General features: G+C 43.5%; 1 protein-coding gene across 5 annotated transcripts in view; it reads left to right on the top strand.

Annotated features, from left to right (window-relative positions):
* The window catches only part of DOCK8 (dedicator of cytokinesis 8), a 200,254-nt gene that overhangs the window by 165,291 nt on the left and 14,553 nt on the right, over nucleotides 1–20,410 (top strand). For 4 of the 5 annotated variants that reach the window (XM_059656825.1, XM_059656822.1, XM_059656824.1 and 1 more), the window contains 10 exons: nucleotides 1,310–1,406; nucleotides 2,674–2,808; nucleotides 3,756–3,908; nucleotides 4,942–5,100; nucleotides 7,649–7,749; nucleotides 9,088–9,280; nucleotides 13,660–13,803; nucleotides 15,550–15,681; nucleotides 16,142–16,276; nucleotides 17,695–17,784. In XM_059656825.1, coding sequence (XP_059512808.1) covers nucleotides 1,310–1,406; nucleotides 2,674–2,808; nucleotides 3,756–3,908; nucleotides 4,942–5,100; nucleotides 7,649–7,749; nucleotides 9,088–9,280; nucleotides 13,660–13,803; nucleotides 15,550–15,681; nucleotides 16,142–16,276; nucleotides 17,695–17,784 — 1,339 coding nt within the window. The remainder of the gene's footprint in view (nucleotides 1–1,309; nucleotides 1,407–2,673; nucleotides 2,809–3,755; nucleotides 3,909–4,941; nucleotides 5,101–7,648; nucleotides 7,750–9,087; nucleotides 9,281–13,659; nucleotides 13,804–15,549; nucleotides 15,682–16,141; nucleotides 16,277–17,694; nucleotides 17,785–20,410) is intronic. The other variant, XM_059656823.1, reaches the window with a different exon arrangement.

The raw sequence follows: 20,410 nt of genomic DNA, 5'->3' as shown, positions 1-20,410 counted from the left end.
AGAAAATGACATATGTGGTCCCCGTTATGTTTCTGTTGGATAGCGCTGCTCTAAATCTAAACCTATGAGTAAATTTGTAAAAAGTGGTGTTTCTATTTCACTTATTTTACACAAATATTATCACTCAGAGAATGAGAAAAACAAAACAACGTAGGGCAGCTTGGGACCAAAGAGCCTCTCCTAAATGTGAAAAAACAAGGAAAATATTTATTCTGAGGCCTGATGGCATGTGAACAACGGCACTGCCCCTATTGAGTGATGAGCAGCTGGGGATCCAGGGCAAGACTTTTGGGCTCACATCATGACCTGCCTCCCCCCAACCCCACCCCTGTGCCAACATTTTGGCCCCCTGGGACACCTTGGGAAAATCCATTCTTTACACTTCCCTTTCCCAGCAACTAAATTTAGATGAGGCAAAATCTCCTTTCCCAACTTCACTTGGATTTTATGAAAATGGATGAACTAATGCGTACAATGCTCAGAGTCCTTGAAATGAAACCTAGTAGAGAAGGAGCACCAGGCAATTTCCCATTCCCTAGTGCAGTGGTTCTCAACCTTGGCTGCACATTAGAATCACCTGGGAATCTTTTTAAAATCCTCCGAGATGAGGCCCAGAAATCAGGACTTTAAAAAGATTCCCAGGTGATTCTAATGTGCAGCCAAGGTTGAGAACCACTGCCCTCATGGATAATAACCAGTAACGAACATCTGGGAGGATGTTAGATGGCCCGCCCCACAGGAACGCAATCCTGCTTCCCATTGGAAAAGGATAAAAGGCCCGCACTTGACTATGCAACCCCAAGGCAGCCTCAGGGGAGGTCAAGAGACAGCCTCTTCCCTGAACCCCTTTCCTAATCCAGCAGCAGCATTGCCAAATTCACATCACACCCAGTCTCCTCACTCCCTCCAGTTCCTTGCAGAGGCTGCCCTTGGCTCAGATCTGGAGATGGTTTTTCTGCATGAAATGTAGGAATGGCCCCCAAGGCCTTATGCAGCAGTCTGATTGGTTAGCCTCATTGCTAGTAGCAACCAATAATTGCCTTTCTACCCATCTTGTTATTTCTGTAATTGCCATCATTACTTATAATAATGGGGATGAGGATGGCCTGGAAACTCCACCTAGAAAACCTTTTTAACCAGACACCAACCACAAAAGGCACTCCTTCGTTACCCGTGTTGCCGTTGCTCTGTATTCACTCCAATCCGACTCTTCAGAAGATGTCTTTATGCCTTGTTGCATAGATTGCTATCGCTGCGATACAGCCAGGTTTGACATGTGCTCAAATTTGACCTCTTTTTTATTTCTTAGAACAAAGGCAGAGTTAGATCAAGAAGCCTTAATCAGTGGCAATCTAGCGACAGAAGCAAATTTAATCATCCTGGACATGCAGGAAAACATTATCCAGGTGAGGACAACAAACACCTGCTCTATTCAGTGCGAACATACTGAAATTTAATAAAGAATTCTTTATAGAAACTTGTAAGAGAAATAAACATGATCCCTAAATGCCTTTTTTGAAAAAATGAAGTTAGGCAGTTTACAATAGTGTCCGACTGACAAATTCCAGAGATAATGAAAATTCTTCAGGCTTCTTTGAACTTGCTGTTCACCTGGAGGAGTTAGATGCTTTATAAGCTGACCCTTGTAGTTAAATCTGCCGGAATGTATCAAATTTATAACGTGAATGCTGGGTTTATCATCCAGTATCCAGAATAAGGATGGTAGCTAGGGGTGTTTTTTGATGGGTCCACTTGAGTTATTGATATCTGGTAGAGGAGCTAAGATTATGACTGGGTTAGGTGTAAAAAAGAGTGTGTGTGTTTTGCATACAAATTGGAAAGTAATTTATTTGTGCCATAAACTTGCCGTTTCTGCTGTAGAAAAGTGTAGCATCACTGTGAACAGTAATACAATTCATCACACTCACTTCATCTTCTAAGTGAATGTTTCCCCAAATTACCAAGACATCTAGGTGACAGTGGGTTTTTAGTTAACCTGAAAAATGAGTCCTGACATGTTTCCATTGAGAAGTCATTAGAGTAGAACTAGTATTGCCTTTTGGAGGCCAGAAGAAGAAAACTTGTTGAAATACAGTGGCACTTTAAATATCCAACTCTTCAGTTGTCTAAAATCAAGGCAATCATTGTACAAAAATAAAAACAAAAAGTATATGGCATCTTTGATAACTTAAATGCTTGGCATCACATTGATTGTATCCTTACATAACACAACTTTGAGTGCTATATACTTAATGCCCGTCCTCACAATGTATTTGCAATTTTCAAAGAAAGCTGAAACTTGTCATTATCTTTGGTGGTTTTGATCTTACTGTAGCTGATAAACAAGCTCCTTCAGCCCCTATTGTACTAGGAAGCCCACAACTGTGTTTTGAAGCTCAAAGGAAGGCTGTACCTTGCATACAAAGAACATTACAAAAGCTATTGCCCGGGATTATAACTTAGTTTAACAACCCAGATATAAACCCCAAATCAACTGGGAGTTTGGGAATAGTTATTTAGATGATATTTGTGGTCCTTTACCAAACCCATAAGCTCTTAGATCAAGAGGAACGGAACTGCAGGTCCCCGTGCTGATTGTCAGAAGCATCTACTTGTGTCTTCACCCCTCAGTTCACAACTCAGGGATGCAGTGATGCTGTTCTGTTCCCCCAGGCAAGCTCGGCTCTGGACTGCAAAGACAGCCTGCTGGGAGGTGTTCTAAGGGTTCTGGTGAATTCTCTGAGCTGTGATCAGAGCACCACCTACCTGACTCACTGCTTTGCAACACTCCGTGCTCTCATTGCCAAGGTAAACACAGAATGCTTGTTTTCTTACTCTTAATTAAGAGTTAAGATTCTCGTCTAGCGTCAGACTTCTCCCTTCAGGTGCACAAACCCCACAGCGTCCTATCTTAAGTGACGCGGTCAATGTCTTAAGTCTCCCCAGGAAGGAAGCAGATGCACCATGGCGAGGAAAAAAACGGGCTCTCAAATTTGAAACGTGGGCTGAACTGTAGAAATATGGAATGGCCACTCACTGGAGACATCAGAGGAAAAGTCCATTAAGCAACGTTGCCTTTCACCCCTTTTCTTTAATAGTGCCTCTGACTGAGATTTAAGTCCTGTGTATGACACCCAGCAGTAAGCCTTTCAAAATGTCATGCCATGAAACAACAGAAAGTTTCAGCCGGAGAGAGGTCAATAGGGGGAAAAGAAGACACATGTAATACTTTAAACAATAAAGAATTTTAAAAAATAACGGAAAGTTTAGAAATAAATTTCTCTTTCTCGCAGCCTGAAGCCTATAGATGTTCCTTAAGGTGGTCTAAGGCAGTTGGCGTTCTCCCGCTTTACTGCGAATCTCAGTTGGTGCCTTCCACATGGGATCTTTTCCATTTAGAAAGTGGAACTCTGCTCTCCCCAGCAGGGTCATTTTTCTTTCTTAGTCACCAGTAATTTTTAGGGAACCCAGTAAGTCAGGATCATCCCTTCAGAGTTGTGACTTGGCCAGTGAATGCAACCTGGCTAACAATGCAATTAATTATACAGCCCTATTCCTTGTGGTACGGTTCATAATTAAATCTCAACTCCATCATTTCATTTCATCTTCTGACTCAAGTAGCTCATTATCTTTATGGAGCAATGCATGAACTCTTCCGGGCTTTTGCTTGCCCAAGCAGATATTTGCATATTTCCAACAAGCATCCAGTCCAGAAAGCATATGAAAGTGCCTAATAGCCCCTGTGTCTCTCCTAGTTCGGCGACTTGCTGTTTGAGGAGGAGGTGGAGCAGTGTGCGGACCTGTGTCAGCGAGTGCTGCATCACTGCAGCAGCAGCATGGACGTCACCCGGAGCCAAGCCTGTGCCACCCTCTACCTCCTCATGAGATTCAGTTTTGGAGCCATCAGTGTAAGAGCTCAGACCAGCTGGGTGACCCAGAATCAATAGAGAAAGTCAGTGCAAAACATTGGTTGAGGAAATGTTTGCAGGATTGCAATTTACTTCTTCCTATGCAAAGAAAACAATTGACTATGCAGAGGGAGAGCAGCCTTTGTTTAAATTTGCATCCAAAAATGAACATCAAGACTGATGAATGCAGTGTTTTCCACGTGGGTGTTTCAATAAAAAATAAATGAATAGATGTAGATTCAAAGCTGTCATCTGGGGGGGGGGGCAATACAACAGGCAGAATAGAGATTCTGAAGAGTTTGTTTTATTTATAAATTCTGGTTGACTGGTTCCATAATGACCTGTGGAAGAGAATTTGAAACTACACCTGAGTTTTCATTGAAGCTTAGCAGCCTTTGGTGCTATTTTATTGCAAAAGAGTCAACTTTTGCTTTAGCTGGTCTAGATATTGATATGGTCTTTTGGAATTTACATTTGTGGTCATGTTCATGAGCATGCTCAAGTGATATTGAAAGATAAATTGGCCCATGGAAGAAAGGCAGGGTCCTAAGACTACATTAGGCATAACTATTTAAAAGCCATTACAACATTCCTCAGGGGCCCTTAGAATAGTCATATTTTCCCATGGGCCTGGAAGGGAAGGAGAAACAGAAAGTGGCGGCCTACCCAGGGTCCAGAATCTCAGAAATCCTGGCGCTGGAGATCATGTTCTTCTGTGCAGTTTAAATAAAGTTCCAAGAAGAAGAATCTCGGCACGAAAGGAGACGTCCTGTGACCCACTTTACAGGAACCTGCCAGCCTGGCAGCAGGGAGGCTGCTCAGGCCTCCATGAAAATTTAATATCAGAGCAACATCCTTTTAAGCCATTTAAACAATAATATGAATCTTGTGCAGAGGACACCTCACATTTTATTGAGAGAAAAGGAGATGATAGTTTCAATGATGAGAGTTATTGGTATCTGGCTCTACTGCCTTCAATGATCTACTAGCTGAGTGCCTCTTACTGTTCCATCTTTTCTTTTAACTGATGCAGAACTTTGCAAGAGTGAAGATGCAGGTAACCATGTCTCTGGCATCTTTGGTGGGCAAAGCACAAGACTTTAACGAGGAGCACCTGAGAAAATCCTTGAGGACAATTTTGGCCTATGCCGAAGAGGACAAAGCCATGCAGACCACCCTTTTTCCCACCCAGGTAGGCTGAAGAGCATGCCTTGTCTCATGCATGAATTAGGGATCAGCCAATAATAATAAATTCATATATATGTGTATGTCTGTGTGTATATGCATATATATGTACACTGCAATATATTATATATAAAGTATATAGTTATACATTATATACTTATATATGTAATATATAAATGTTCTATAATGTTATTTTACATATTATATATATACTAGAGGCCCAGTGCACAAAAATTTGTGCACTCCGGGGGGCAGGGGGGTGTCCCTCAGCCTGGCCTGTGCCCTCTCGCAGTCTGGGACCCCTCGGGAGATAACAACCTGCTGGCTTAGGCCTGCTCCCAGGTGGCAGAGGGCAGGCCCAATCCCTAGGTGCAGCCCCTGGTCGGGCTCAGAGCAGGGCCGATTGGGGAGTTGGGGCGCCGCCCCCTGTCATGCACAGAGCAGGGCGGATTGGGAGGTTGCAATGCCACCCTCAGTCACGCTCAGGGTAGGGCCAAGTGGGGGGTTGGGGCACCGCCCCCTGTCACACTCAAGGCAGGGTCGATGGGGAGGTTGCAGCACCACTCCCTGTCACGCACAGAGCAGGGCCAATCAGGGGGCTGGGGCGCTGCCCCCTATCACGCACAGAGCAGGGCCTATCAGGGGGTTGGGGAGCTCCCCCCGTCACGCACAGAGCAAGGCCGATCAGGGGGTTGAGGAGCTCCCCCCGTCACTCACAGAGTAGGGCCGATAGGGGAGTTGGGGCACCGCCACCTGTCACACACTGAGCAGGGCTGATCAGGGTGTTGGGGCACCGCCACTCTCAAACTCAGGGCAGGGCCGATGGGGAGGTTATGGCTCTACCCCATCACACACAGAGCAGGGCCTGTGGGGTGGGGGTTGGGATTCTGCCTTCTATCACCCACAGAGCAGGGCCGATCAGGGGGTTGGGGCGCTGTACCCTGTCACACACAGAGCCACAGGGCGATCATGGGGTTGGGGAGCTCCCCCTATCAGGCACAGAGCAGGGCGGATCAGGGGGTGTGTGATCAGGGGGTTGGGGTGCCTTCCCCTGTCACGAACAGAGCAGGGCAGATAGGGAGGTTGTGGCCCCGTCCCCTGTCACACACAGAGCCGCAGGGCGATCAGGAGGTTTGGGCGCTGCCCCCTGTCACACTGATCCCGGTGCCGGGAGGCCTCTCGGTTCCGCTGATCCCTGTGCTGGGAGGCATATTACCCTTTTACTATATAGGATGGAGGCCTGGTGCACGGGTGCGGGCCGGCTGGTTTGCCCTGAAGGGTGTCCTGGATCAGGGTAGGGGTCTCCCCCGGGGTGCCTGGCCAGCCTGGGTGAGGGGATGCTGGCTGTTTGCAGCTGGTCACACACCCTTCAGGGTGGGGGTCCCCACTGGGGTGCCTGGCCAGTCTGGGTGAGGGGCTAAGGGCTGTTTTCAGGCGGGCGAGTGACTGAAGCTCCCAACCGCTCCTTTTTTTCTTTTTTTTTTACTCTGGGCCAGCTTTAGCTTTGAGGCTTGGCTCTAGCTCTTAGGCCTCCGCTGCTGAAAGCAGGTTTCTGGCCTTTGTTTACCGTCTGTATTTGAAACAATGTTGCGATCCTGCTGGCTGAAGCCCGACGGACTAAAGCAGGTTTCTGGGGCTTTGTTTAGCTTCTATATTTGTAACATAGTTGCTTAGAGTTGCAGCTCAGAGGCCTGCAGCGGCAGGCGGGGAACGTTGGAGTCCTCCATCACTGAAGCAAGCAAGCCTCATGTTCACTTTAAGCTGCCTGGCTGCCGGCCGCCATCTTGGCTGGCAGTTAATTTGCATATTGCCCTGATTAGCCAATGGGAAGGGTAGTGGTCGTACGCTAATTACCATGTTTCTCTTTTATTAGATAGGATTAGAGGCCCAGTGCACAAATTCGTGCACAGGTGGGGTTCGGCCAGCCGGCCCCATCGGGGTTGAGGGGGGCCGATCAGGGGGCGGGGGCTAGCCCAACACCCTGGTCTAACTCCAGGTTGAACTCCTGGTCAAACTCCCAGTTGAGGGGACAATTTACCTTTTATTATATAGGATATGTATGTATATATATATGAAGTGCTCAGGTAGCCTCGGTCTCATTTACTGTGGGTAATGAACATTAAGGATCACAGTTGCCAGTCTGTCTTCCTCTGCTAAGGAAGTTTCTGGAATAAAGCGTGCTGATTAATGGCAGTGTTTCTGTATGTTATAGATAGATAGATAGATGATAGATGATATAGATATAGCTATATAGATATATAATGTAGAACCTAAGCTGATGTGCTAAGCTGTCTCCTACTTGGTATAAACAGCCCTGATGTTCTGGATTATACTTTAGGACTCTTCAGGTTGCAAATAACTGGAACTAGTTCACACTAAATTCTTTTTCACCTGCAAAGGTGAAGGCCACAGAGGATCCAGTCTAGACTCCCCTCCACTCGCAATCTCTCCTCTCCTAGAGAAGCCTGCTCCTGCTGCCCTTGCACTTCAGTGCAATTCTAACTCATTACCCTGGGCTACAAAGTGAAGATTACTTTTTCTACACTTTTTTGCAGGTCGAGGAACTTCTCTGCAATCTGAATAGCATCCTATATGACACAGTGAAAATGAGGGAATTTCAGGAAGATCCTGAGATGCTTATGGATCTCATGTACAGGTAACCTTCTCTGATGAAATCAAAAGGGTGTCACTTGAGGGTCTAAGGCAGTGGTTCTCAACCCTTTGGGGCCGAACATCCCTTTCACAGGGGTCGCCTAAGACCATCGGAAAACACATATTGAATATATAATTACATATTGTTTTTGTGATTAATCACTATGCTTTAATTATGTTCAATTTGTAACAATGAAAATACATCTGCATATCAGATATTTACATTACGATTCATAACAGTAACAAAATTACAGTTATGAAGTAGCAATGAAAATAATTTTATGAAAAAAAAATAATAATAATTTTATGGTTGGGGGTCACCACAACATGAGGAACTGTATTAAAGGATCGCAGCATTAGGAAAGTTGAGAACCACTGCTCTAAGGTTTGTCACGGTGGAGTTCTTATTAATGTTATTATCACAGGCCATGTGGGCATACTCTTTTGGATGATACATACAAAACTGTTTATAGAAACTGGTAGAAATTAATTATTCAGAGAGAGAGTTGATTCAGGTACAAGTTATCAGGAAGATCTCCCTAATTTAAAGTAAGATGCCCATTTTATAACACTATCTTCCACTTAGTATAGAGTGAGAGAAAAGAACTATCAACTGTTATATGAATTATTTCTTATGTGTTTTTACTATTATATTCAGACATACAGGTACAGTTTTATTTTAAAAAATCATATTTTACTCTGTAGCTTAAAATTTTGCTTCGCAGCACTGCCTCGGGAGAAACTACTTACAAAGACAAAATCATTCTGCTATGATGAAATAAGAATGGTAGTACTGCCCTGACCGGTTTGGCTCAGTGGATAGAGCATCGGCCAGGGGACTGAAGGGTCCTGGGTTCGATTTCGGTCAAGGGCATGTACCTTGGTTACGGGCATATCCCCAGTGGGGGGTGTGCGAGAGACAGCTGATCAATGTTTCTCTCTCATCAATGTTTCTGGCTCTCTATCCCTCTCCCTTCCTCTCTGTAGAAAATCAGTAAAATATTTCTTTTTTAAAAAAGACAGTACTTTCGTCTTCTGTTTTTTGAGAGAAAGGAAAGAAAAGGAAGAAAACTGCTAGAGATCCATTAACATAAATACCATTTTATCAGGTCTCTTTTTTCCCATAAAGCTTTAATTAAATGCTGTTCCTTGGGGTTTAAAACACCTTAGACATGGAGTGAAAACAGCTGGACTGATAAATGTTGGCCTTTTCTCTCATATTCTGAATGTGTAGGTAAACTCTGGGAGGGGAATTTCTTGGGGGGAAAAAAAGTGGCCACACACAGTAGAAAAACAGTGTCATTAACCAGTTGTCCTTGAAACTTTCTCACTCTGTCCTCAGAATTGCCAAGAGTTACCAGACATCTCCCGACCTGCGGCTGACCTGGCTCCAGAACATGGCAGAGAAACACTCCAAGAAGAAGTGCTACACGGAGGCCGCCATGTGCCTGGTGCACGCGGCTGCCTTGGTGGCGGAATATCTGAGCATGCTAGAGGACCACAGCTACCTGCCCGTGGGCAGCGTCAGCTTTCAGGTGTGGGGCATGTTCAGCTTTTCCTGCAGGGTAGTGCTTCTCAACTGGGGGCAATCCCCCCCCTTCCCCAGTTCAGAGGGCATTTGACAATGTCTAGAGACATTTTTTGATATTACCTTTGGGGAGAGGAGGGAAGGTGCTACTAGCATCTAATAGGTATAAGGCAGGGATGCTGCTAAACACTCTACAATGCTTAGGATAGCTCCCCCCACGAAGAAGTATCTTGCTCCAAATATCAATAGTACCAAAGCTGAAAAACCTGCATTAGTGTATTCTATTTGCCTCTTCTCATTGCTGTACCATCTTGGTTTGTTTGGTTTATTAAATTATTGATTACAATAAGTGCAGAGGCACTTTAGACATTACCAAACACTTTCACATCCGTGACTTCATTTGACCTCCCCACCAACCAGTGAAGCAGGCAGACAGATAAAGAAACTGAGAGAGCATTTTTTCTAAGGTTATTTAAACGCTTTCTCAAAGACTCATAGTTGGCACAGTATACTGACAACCATGAGAGAATTTTCCAAACATTGTAGAAATGATTTCCCTCATGGCCCAAAAATCAAGGAAGAACCAAATCGACATGCTAAGGGAAAAGGGGGGCTGAATTAATATTTTCTCATGATAGGCTGAATATTGCCCATAGGCAGAAAAGGGAACTTGTCTGCCAGGCTGAAAATTGGTTCAGGCTAGGATGCTAAGAGGCCACTGGGACTGCTTTTGCTAAATGGTTTAACACAGTAGTTAGAGGAAACAAAAGTGTTATGAGTACTTTTCTTTTAAGAAACATAATCTGTGGGAATGACCAACCCTAAAACCATGAACAATATAACAAGTACAGTAATTGAGCCCTTTGCAAGCCAGACTCACAAAGTCATTTACAAGTGTTTGCATTATTCTTGTTTGAATTTACATGACTGGTTTTATAAAAGGCTTTGTTCTCATTATTGTTTTTCAAGGTAATTTTGTGATGCCATGTGAACCAGAAAGAGGGGGCAATTGAAAGTAGCTTACACAGGCAGAGAAAATAAGTCGCTGAGTCTGTTGCTGGTAGAGCCAGGAGTTTCTGTTTCCTAGAATACTGTCCACCTGCTAAGCTGGGTATTGCCTCATATTAGTAACTCCTCTTTTTTTATGGTCTTCAATAGCAGAAATATTCTATTTTTTCATTCTCTGCAAATAAATTATATTCTCAATTCAGAAATACTTGTTATAAAAGCCAAACATTTAATTCTCATCCCATAAAAAATCACATTAGGTTTTTGAATCACAGAAAAGTGAAGAAAGTTATAAAAATCATTTTAGATGTATCTACTTCTTTCCTCCAATTTATTTTGGCCACTTGTTTTTATCAAGGGTAAATATTACAAGTGATAGACTTTCAGTGCCCCGAAATCTTTAGGTCTATCACTTAGTTTTGAATTGAATTGTCCTCTTTTCTTGTTTCATTAGCTGAACTATTATTCTTTTATACTTTTTCTCAGTTATTCTATTTTATATTTATCACTTTAATAATTGGTAATCCTTACCATTTTAATTTCACCAAGAATTTGGTTGATTTGCTTATAATAAGTCAGGCCAAGGTGAGATAGAATAGTTATTCTAGAACCAACAGAACACTTCACATTGTTCCTGCATTGAGGGGTGCATATAGCTGTATTTTTTAATATTCTTTATCCATTCATTCATTCATTTAGATGATATTTATTAAGCACCTGTTTTGTCCCCATGAACTTTACATTCTCAACAGGGAAAATGACATCATATAACTATTTCATTCCTTACTTATAATTATAGTTAATGCAATAATAAAGTTGCTATGAATGTTTATAATATGACCCAGCCTGGAGGTAAAGGAATAACTCAGAAGAACAAGGAAGGCAAAGGGGAGGGCAGAAGGAACTGAGAAGTGAGAGGTCTTCATGATACACAGAACATGGTAAATTAGGTGTTCTCAGCTACAGAAGAAAAGCCAAATTATGTTGATGCTTTTGAGCCAATTTTCTCTCAAAGGAGACATACCACATCCATTTGGAAATATATACTTCCAGGGGGTGGAACACCTAACCTACAGTGACAGAAGGAAAAAAATGGAATTTATCAGCTAGCATGAGGGAGGTGAACCCGCCAAACTGAACCTAAGGACCCAAACAATGTCATCAGAACTCAGTGTCAAAACCATTTCCTGTCTCTGCTTTCTGTTATGTCACCTTCATTCTTCACAGGCTTCCCACACTCACTGAGAAACACTTAGGCTTACATCTTCCCAGGTTCAAGTCCAGGAGAACAGACAGATGCCTCATTCCTAGCAGTTGCTGAGAAAGCCTCAGTGCATCTTATTGGTTCTGATGGGGTCGTGTTCTCCTGCCTGAACCAATCAGAATGGCCAGAGGAATGGAATGAGAAGTGGAATTGGCTGGGCCAGAGTTGAGGTCCACACCTGAAGTTATGGATGGTTCTCCAGGAGGCTTTACTGTGCAAAGGATAAAGGAATTCTGGCAGCATTAACAACAGATGTTCAGTGTTGAGTTCTTAGATGCTTTGTGCTTTAGTTTTCAACCTTGTTCTGCTCCAATAAAATTGAATTTGGGGGGATGTGGGGGCGGTTAGAGATCAACCAAAGGACTTGTATGCATGCATATTAGCATAACCAATGGACACAGACACTGGCCCCTGGTGGCTTGCCCTTGGGGGTGGGAATGGCCAAGGAGGGGGGGGGGGGTCGATCGGGAAAAAAGGACACATGTAAACTTTAGACAATAAAAAAAAAGATTAAAAAAATGAATTTTTGGAAAAGAATTGTAAACTAGAGATAAATAAATCTGTGAAAGAGAAATAACTTTGAGACCACTGAATTCTACAGAACTGAGATCATTGAAACGCTATGCCCCAGAGTACAATATTTACTCCACAAGTGTGGATATGGATGCAGTCTCAGATACTGCTGTTACTCTTACCTCCTAATTCTGAAGCCAGGAAAGTCTGCCCAGAATCTTTTTCCTATGACTACAGCTAATAAAGCTATATAACTTCAAATCTGTTCCTCTGCATGTAGGAAATTGCATACAGTTCTAATAGTATTTGCTTTGGGGGTTATTAGATTCTTTCAAATGAATCTTTTGGACCTTCTGTTATCTCCAATCCAGAATCATCATAATAGAAAGACCAGGTTTGGAAGAAAGATTGGTTACAAAAGATTCTGAAAGCCTCCTATATTCCTAAAACTGCATTACAATATTGGAGGTGAAGACATAGGACCATAACAACTCTCTTTTCCTAGATTGCTAAGGTAGATTCACTTGATCCTACTAGCCAAGCCAGGAGGCAGACATATATTACTCCAAAAGCCAACTCTGGTCCATTGGTAGTGGCTGACTAGAGTACGATGCTGAGAAGACTTTTGAGACTGTATCTAAGCTTCAGGGGAAAGAGTGCTATGATTGATTAGTTATGCCTGCCATGAGTGCAGGAATAGGAAGGGACATGTATGATGTTTGCAATTCCTTAAGCTAGAAAGGTTTCCCATTTCTTCCATGCTCCATATGCATTTCTTCCACAGCTGGGAGACAGGTTGAAGAAAATGACTCTTGACCTCTCAGGTCCAGAGCTGGAAAGAGGCATTTGCGGCAGTAAGGCAGAGGTTAAGGTAATACTCTCAGGGTCAAGCAATTTCAGGGTTAGCACTTCCACAGCCCCAAGAGTAAGTGCCGCCCTGTGTTTCTCGGGGGTTCACCCTAGACCTGGCTTCAGCCACTGCATTCTTTGCCAGAGACTTCCAACTCTACAGTTTAAGTAAAGGAAAGGCATGTAGAAAGTAACAAAATGTTTGGGGTAAAAAGGATAACTGCTACATTACCATAAAATTTTCCATGGAGAAGACATTCTAATTTGCTACTGTCGTATAATATTGTGGTTCTTCATCTGAAAGTCAAGTCAGGAGGAGCAATGTTCAGAAAAACACCCCCAAAAAGTAAGAGGTTCACTCAGCTGGTGAAACGAGGAGTCTGGTCACCTGTTATTTGGCCCTTGCCTTTTAAAAACCATGACCCCAGCTGGATGTCCCTTATGGTCATTTCCCTAAATGTTGTTCAACTGTTGTTATATTGAGGTAGGTATCCTTTCTAAAGCTCCTAATGGTTATTAAAAAAAAAAAAAAAAGAAAATTGTGAGTTTTGAAGGCCTGTTGCTCATATGTTCTCTCCGAATGATGAATCGCCAGGGCCTCTTCCCAGGGGAATCACAGGCCTGGACCTGACAATCACAGGCTTGCTGCAGATCTTTGAGTGTGGCTCTCATCCCGACACTTTGGGTCCCCGTAGTGCCTTTTGTTAGCAGGGTTTCCCTGTTCTCCAAGCTTATACTTTCATTTCTTTCAGAATATTTCTTCCAATGTGCTGGAGGAATCTGCAGTCTCTGAAGATACCCTGTCGCCTGATGAGGATGGCGTGTGCTCAGGCCGCTACTTCACCGAGAGCGGCCTGGTGGGCCTCCTGGAGCAGGCGGCTGAGCTGTTCAGCACGGTGAGTGCACACAGTGTTCCTGGAGCCTGGCCTCACACTGGGCTGAATTCCTGGTGCTGTGAATGTGGCCTTAATGGCCAAGCCAGTGCCACTTCATGAGGACATATGCAGGGGTGTGCAGGACAAGGGATGGCCAGGACGACCTTGATGGCTGCAAATTGCACCAGCTCTCCAGGGAGGTGAGAAAGCCTTTCACCACCGCCACAGTCTGCTTTCACCGCGTGCTCATTGGCTGGGCAGCAGTTTCACAGCATTATTTCCTTTTAATAGGGGTGGAAGCGAAGCCACAGAGAGGTGAAATGGCTTGCCTAGGGCTACACAATAAACGATGAGGCATGTTCTCCCTGCCTCATCTTCCCTCTCAGAGAGGAGAATATTGGGGGAGAGGGAAAGAATAAATCGGCAGCATCTTCCTTCCTAACAACTGAGTCGCCCTCAGGATCTTCACGGCCAGGTCCAGCTCGCAGAATGTGGGAGCGGAAACCACTGCGGCTCCCCTCATTGACCTCATCTGCGTCTAAACACTCCTAACAAAGAAAATATATGTAGATTAAGTCAGCGATTTTCAACCTTTTTCATCTCATGGCACATCAACTAATTACTAAAATTCTGCAGCACACCAAAAAGTATACTTTTTGCTGATCTGACAAAAAATATAATTCTGATTCATTTACACCAGACAGCTATTGTTGTGTTGATTGTTTTTTTGTGTTGTTGTTTTGTTTTTGTTTTTTGACAATCTAAGGAAAAAGAGGTCAGTGCCCCTGACCAGATAGTCATGTACTGCATGTTTTAAAAATTCTTGTGTCATACCAGTTGAAAGTCTCTGGGGATTAAGTCACTGAGATTCAGGGCATTTTCATTGTAATAATCTCCCTCTTCCTTAAATATTTAATACTCCACTATATCTAGGTGATTAATTTTTATTTCATACTTATGTTTTTTTCTTTTCTACTTTTCAATTCCCAAGTTTCCAACCAACAACTTCTATGTGTTTTAATTATTGTTTTAACTATATTCTTATTTCTTTTTTCCTGACTTCTTTTTCAGGATTCAGAAAAAAAGTCCAATGTACTCCTATTTTTTCTGAAATTTAAGAAAATAAACTATTAGAATCCTACTAACTCCTTTCAGGCATACATTGAACATCTGGTCATGAGGGGGCCCCTGATGACATTTAAGTATGCTAAATCTGCCTTCCTAAATTGCTCTTATTTTCTGCTCCAAATCTCCTGTTCTTTTTTCTTTTTTTCAGTGAAAACCCCTTTCCTTGCTTAACATCAGCATAAAAAACTATTTAGCGTGTGTCTAGTTCAGTTTGAGTGCTATATAGCCATCCCAAAGATACTCAGACATCACTTCTGCTCTGTAAAATATCCTGGTGCCCATAATAAACCCATTCTCCAGCACTGGAAGGTGTCACTCAGTGGTTAGAGCATTGGCCCACGCACCAAAGGGTCATGGGTTCAATTCTGGGTCAAGGGCACGTACCTGAGTTGCAGGCTCCAACCCTGTCCCAGTAGGGGCACATGCAGGAGGCAACCAATCAATGTGTCTCTCTCACATCAATGTTTCTCTCTCTCTCCCCCCTCCCTCCCTTCTACTTTCTCTAAAAATCAATGGAAAAAATATCCTCAAATGAGGATTAAGAAAAACAAAGAAAAAAATTCTCCAGTACATAATGAACTCTGGTTTCTCTTAAGTTTCCAAGGATTAAACTCTCTTTGATTTTCTTCTCTTTCCAAGGGAGGATTGTATGAGACAGTGAATGAGGTCTACAAACTGGTCATCCCCATCCTGGAAGCGCATCGAGACTTCCGGAAGCTGACCTGCACTCATGACAAGCTGCAGAAGGCCTTTGACAGCATCATTAGCAAGGTAGCTGGGGATCCTGGCCAACACAGTTACCTGGCAGCAGGTGACCCTGACCTAGAGATTGCTTAGCCCTCCTTCCTCTCTAGGGAGTGATCTACCTTGAGCACATCATGACTCTAGTTCTCACCTTCCAAACAGAAAAGGGCTGGGAACAAACAAGAGCACTGACCCCAATTCAGAGTATGAAAGAAGGCTGCTCGAATTACTGCACAAGCCGACAATGTGAGAATCTTTTAGATTCACTTAAAAGAAGTCCTAGAAATTTTTCATGGGATTTCTTTTGTTATTATTTCCAAAATTCATTTCATAAACATTAAAAATTTTAAGGCATGGTTTCTGTTTATACTTTCCATAGGAACAAACTGCTTTATAACACAACAATGAAAGGCTCCCATCCTTTGCAATGCAATGAATCCTCTTGAAGTACATAACTTAGGAGAGGTTTTCTTATTTTGCTCATCAGGGTCATAAGAGAATGTTTGGAACCTACTTCCGAGTTGGTTTCTATGGATCCAAATTTGGGGATTTGGATGAGCAAGAATTTGTTTACAAAGAGCCTGCGATTACCAAGCTTCCTGAGATCTCTCATAGACTAGAGGTAAGGAAAGTGACTCTGTGTGCTTGGCCTTGTATACTTTACCAAAAAAGTTAGAGTTGGTCATTATGAAAAAAGACAGTCATGGGTTTATCTTTGATCTCTATATACATTTTTCCACATTGCATTTATAATATGAAGGTATTAGGTGAGTTCATGAGGTAAAGCAAGATTTGGATAGTTTTCTCCTAAGGTTCTATGTATGCTTGTCAATGTTTGTATATTTATAGGGTGAATATTTATTTTCCAGACTATCCAAAATTCAAAGTCATCTACTTTCTTGTAACCCTTGCCAAATTTCAGTATGAGACTTTCAGATTGAAGATTATTACCTTGACTTTAAAGTAATCTGGCCAAATGACTGAATTGCCCTTTGAAAATGCTGTGGCCATCCTTTTGGTGTCACTGGACAACACATCCCACTTCTGACACACAGATGCTCACAGTAGCCACACCATGGACTGTGGCATAACGAAGTCTTCCTGCTGATCCAAGGAAAATAAGAGTCAGTATCACAACCCATGGGCTGGCAGCCCCAAGTTCAACCTGCTGGTACTACATATGATCCAGCATGTAGTAGAAGGGAGCAGCATGTTCCTGGAGGAAAGGCTGAAGAAAAAGGGAAACAGCATAAAGAACAGTGAGGGGTAAAAAGGCAGCAGACATTGAAACAGCCAAGCACCAAGAACTTAGGAGGAAAGTCAAGGAGTGCCCCCAAAACAAAACCCTCTCAGGGTGAATAACGGGGGTCCCCTGAAATGCTGACAGCCATTAACCAGAGACTCACTCCTCGCTATTGCTTTGCATTTAGGTTCCACTATGACTATAAAACTTAGAACACCTTAGTTGCCAAGTTTCTTCTCATACTATCTATTCATGCCAACTAAGACAAGGGGCTTTAATCCTCACGTGGCTCAAAGAAGCAATGGCCCAGAGTAGTTAGGTGACTTACCCAAAGTCATTGAGCTCACGAGGAGAACTAGCAATTGACCCCAGGATACTGGCCTTCTTAATGTTCCCCCAACTTAGGGCTAGAGGCATATATTTGGTCTTCTTGTGCGCTGTGGTTTGTCACATTATGGAAAGGCTAGTGACCTCCAAGTTCCTAGGGTACAACAGGCAAGAAGTGAATAGTGCCATACCCCTGGAGCCGCTTCAGGAAATATGACGGCGCTGGTTGCATTTGAGGTGAAGCATGCATACTGTACGGAAGCATGTATCGGTTTGCAGTGCTGCACTTCCTTATGTTTTTACTTTTGTCTCAGGAAAGGCTGAACTTGCCTCATTAGATCAGAGGGACTTTCAGTGACCAGTAAGCAAGTTGTCCCTTACACTTGTTCCAACCTTATTCTACTTCTGAGAGATGAAGACTTGCGTTACATTAAAATAACCTTTCTAATTTGTCGGTTTCTCTTACCTAGGGATTTTATAGTCAATGCTTTGGTGCAGAATCTGTGGAAGTGATAAAAGACTCTGCTCCTGTAGACAAAACCAAGCTGGATCCTAACAAGGTATGGGGATATTTGCAAAAAATAGCCACCAGGCTCTGATTCCCTTTGCTCTACCCCAAGAACATAAAATGACCTCCTCTGGTGGGCTCCCCAAGTCATTTCAGTGCAGCCAAGTCTTTCTGTCTAGGGTTCAACTGCTGTTTGTTTAGATCTTAAAGAAACCACACTCAAAAGTAGGAATCACAATAAAAGCTACTGCTCATTAAACACCAGCTCTGTACCTGGGACTGCATTAGGCCCTTTACATACATCATTGCATTCTCCGATGGCCCTTTGAAGTAGGTGTAGTTATTCCTATTGTACAGGTGAGAGAACTGAGGTGTTAAGTGGTTAAGCAACTCTCCGTGGTCACTCAAGTGCCGAAACCAGTACTCACACTCAGAGCCCTTCATCCTCAAAACCATACTATTAATAGAACCCTCAATTTAAAACATGTTAAAAAGGTGCACCCGTTCTGGCTGGGTGGCTCAGTTGGTTAGAGCATCATCCTGGATACCAAAAGGTTGCAGGTTGGATTCCTGGTCAGGTCACATACATGGGTTGCAGGTTTGATTCCTGGTCTGGGCATGTATGGAAGTCAACCAATCAATATTTCTCTCTCACATTGATGTTTCTCTGTCTCTGTCCCTCCCTCCCTCCCTCACCCCCTCTCTATCTTCCCTCCTTCCTTCCCTCCCTTATTCCCTTCTTTTCTCCTCCCCCTCACCCCCTCCTCCCTTCTCTCTCTCTTCTTGTCTTTAAAATCAATAAACATGTCCTCAGGTAAGGATTTAAAAAAATGATGCAACCTTCTCACTGATAACTTTTTCAGGCTGCAGGTAGTCCTTCCAGGCAAGTGCAGGCGAATGTGCTATTGGGGAATGATGCAAAGGGCTTGGAGTTCAGTTTCCTCACTTCTCATATGAGGGTGTGTCCTGTCTCACCCCTAACTAGGTGGACTGCAGTACACTCTGACACTCACCACAGGAGTTCACATCACACACCACCAGTGACAGGCTCAGTCCTCCATAGGACTGCTCTCACTTGAGACACCAGCCTCAAGTAGGGCCCCTGAGCTACCCACACTTCTATCCAGATGGCTACAAACCTGGACATTCCTGTTCACCCCTCGGATTAGATAATTCATTAGAATGGCACAAAACTCTGAAAAGTACTATACCGACACTGTGCCTAGAAATGCAAAGATCAGATATATTCTTCACTAGAGGCCCAGTGCACAAAATTCATGCACAGGTAGGGTCCCTAGGCCAGGCCGGCAATCAGGGCCGATCTGTGGGGCGACCGGTGGGACAATTGGTGGGGGGCCCCCGCTGGCACTCACCTTGGCTGGCCTGTGGGCTGGGGGCAGTTCCTGCATTAAGCATCTTCCCCCTGGTGGTCAGTCAGCATCACAACGACCGGTCGATCCACTGGTCGTTCTGCCATTTGGTCAATTTGCATATTGGGCTTTTATTATATAAGATTACACCACAGAAGGATGCCTCTTTCCCAGCCCATAGACATATGTTCATGAGAGAACATTCTAAACCAGGGGTGGGCAAACTTTTTGACTCGAGGGCCACAATGGGTTCTTAAACTAGACCAGAGGGCCAGAACAAAAGCATGGATGGAGTGTTTGTGTGAACTCATATAAATTCAAAGTAAACATCATTACATAAAAGGGTACGGTCTTTTTTTTCAATCATTTTATTCATATCAAACAGGCAGGATCTGGCCCGCGGGCCGTAGTTTGCCCATGGCTGTTCTAAACTGTTGGAAATAATGCAAGGTCAAGGAATTATTAAGGGTTGGGGACAGAGGAGCAGCTGCAGTCTGGCAGGGCTACACGATGAAGAGTCCATACTCTTTTCCCAGTACTGCCCTCCAGGATATTAAGAAGATGATGCAAGTAGGGAGGAATGGGCCAAATGTAATAGTTTGTTTTTCTGCATATTTCAGAAGACTTGCTCATTTTAGACACATCCCCTAGTCTAGGTTTGAAGATTAACTGGTCAGACCTGAGCTAAGCTTCAGACAGAAATGTTTGAGGTCTTTGAAAGTGGGAATTGGCCGTGTGCCCACAATGATCTGTGCACAGCACATGCTCTGGAGAGTCACTGGTGACATCTCTGACACAAGGTGCTCTTCTTCCCTTTTTTAAAATACCCCGAGTAGGTTGTGAGAGTTTAAATAAGAAACTGAACCCAGAATTATGACCAGATTTCATCACACTAAATAGTGATTTATGCTCTGAGATCAGTGACCTCACCCATCCATTTCAGTGGGCGGGTGTTGTAATCGCTATGGTCATTGTCATTGTTTTAGTTTTTTAAAGAGACCTTCTTTCTTAGTTAAGTGCCCTCATTCACTCTGCGTGTGTGTGTGTGTGTGTGTGTGTGTGTGTGTGTTTTAATGGGGTACATGCAATAAAAATTGGCTCTTTTGGTGTTTTGTGAGTTTTGACAAACACATGTAACCACCACCATGATCAAGATACGTAAGAGTTGCATCACGCCAAAGTATTTCCCTGTGCACCTCTGTGGCCATTTCCTCCCTTTGCTTTAAGCCCCTGCCAGTCACTGATCTGTATTCTGTCTCTGCAATTGTTCCTTTTCCAGAACGTCATGTCAGTGACATTCTACAGGAA

The sequence above is a fragment of the Myotis daubentonii genome, chromosome 11, assembly GCF_963259705.1.
Source record: "Myotis daubentonii chromosome 11, mMyoDau2.1, whole genome shotgun sequence".
NCBI classification, from domain to species: Eukaryota; Metazoa; Chordata; class Mammalia; order Chiroptera; family Vespertilionidae; genus Myotis; species Myotis daubentonii.
This window is presented reverse-complemented; position numbering and strand designations above follow the sequence as displayed.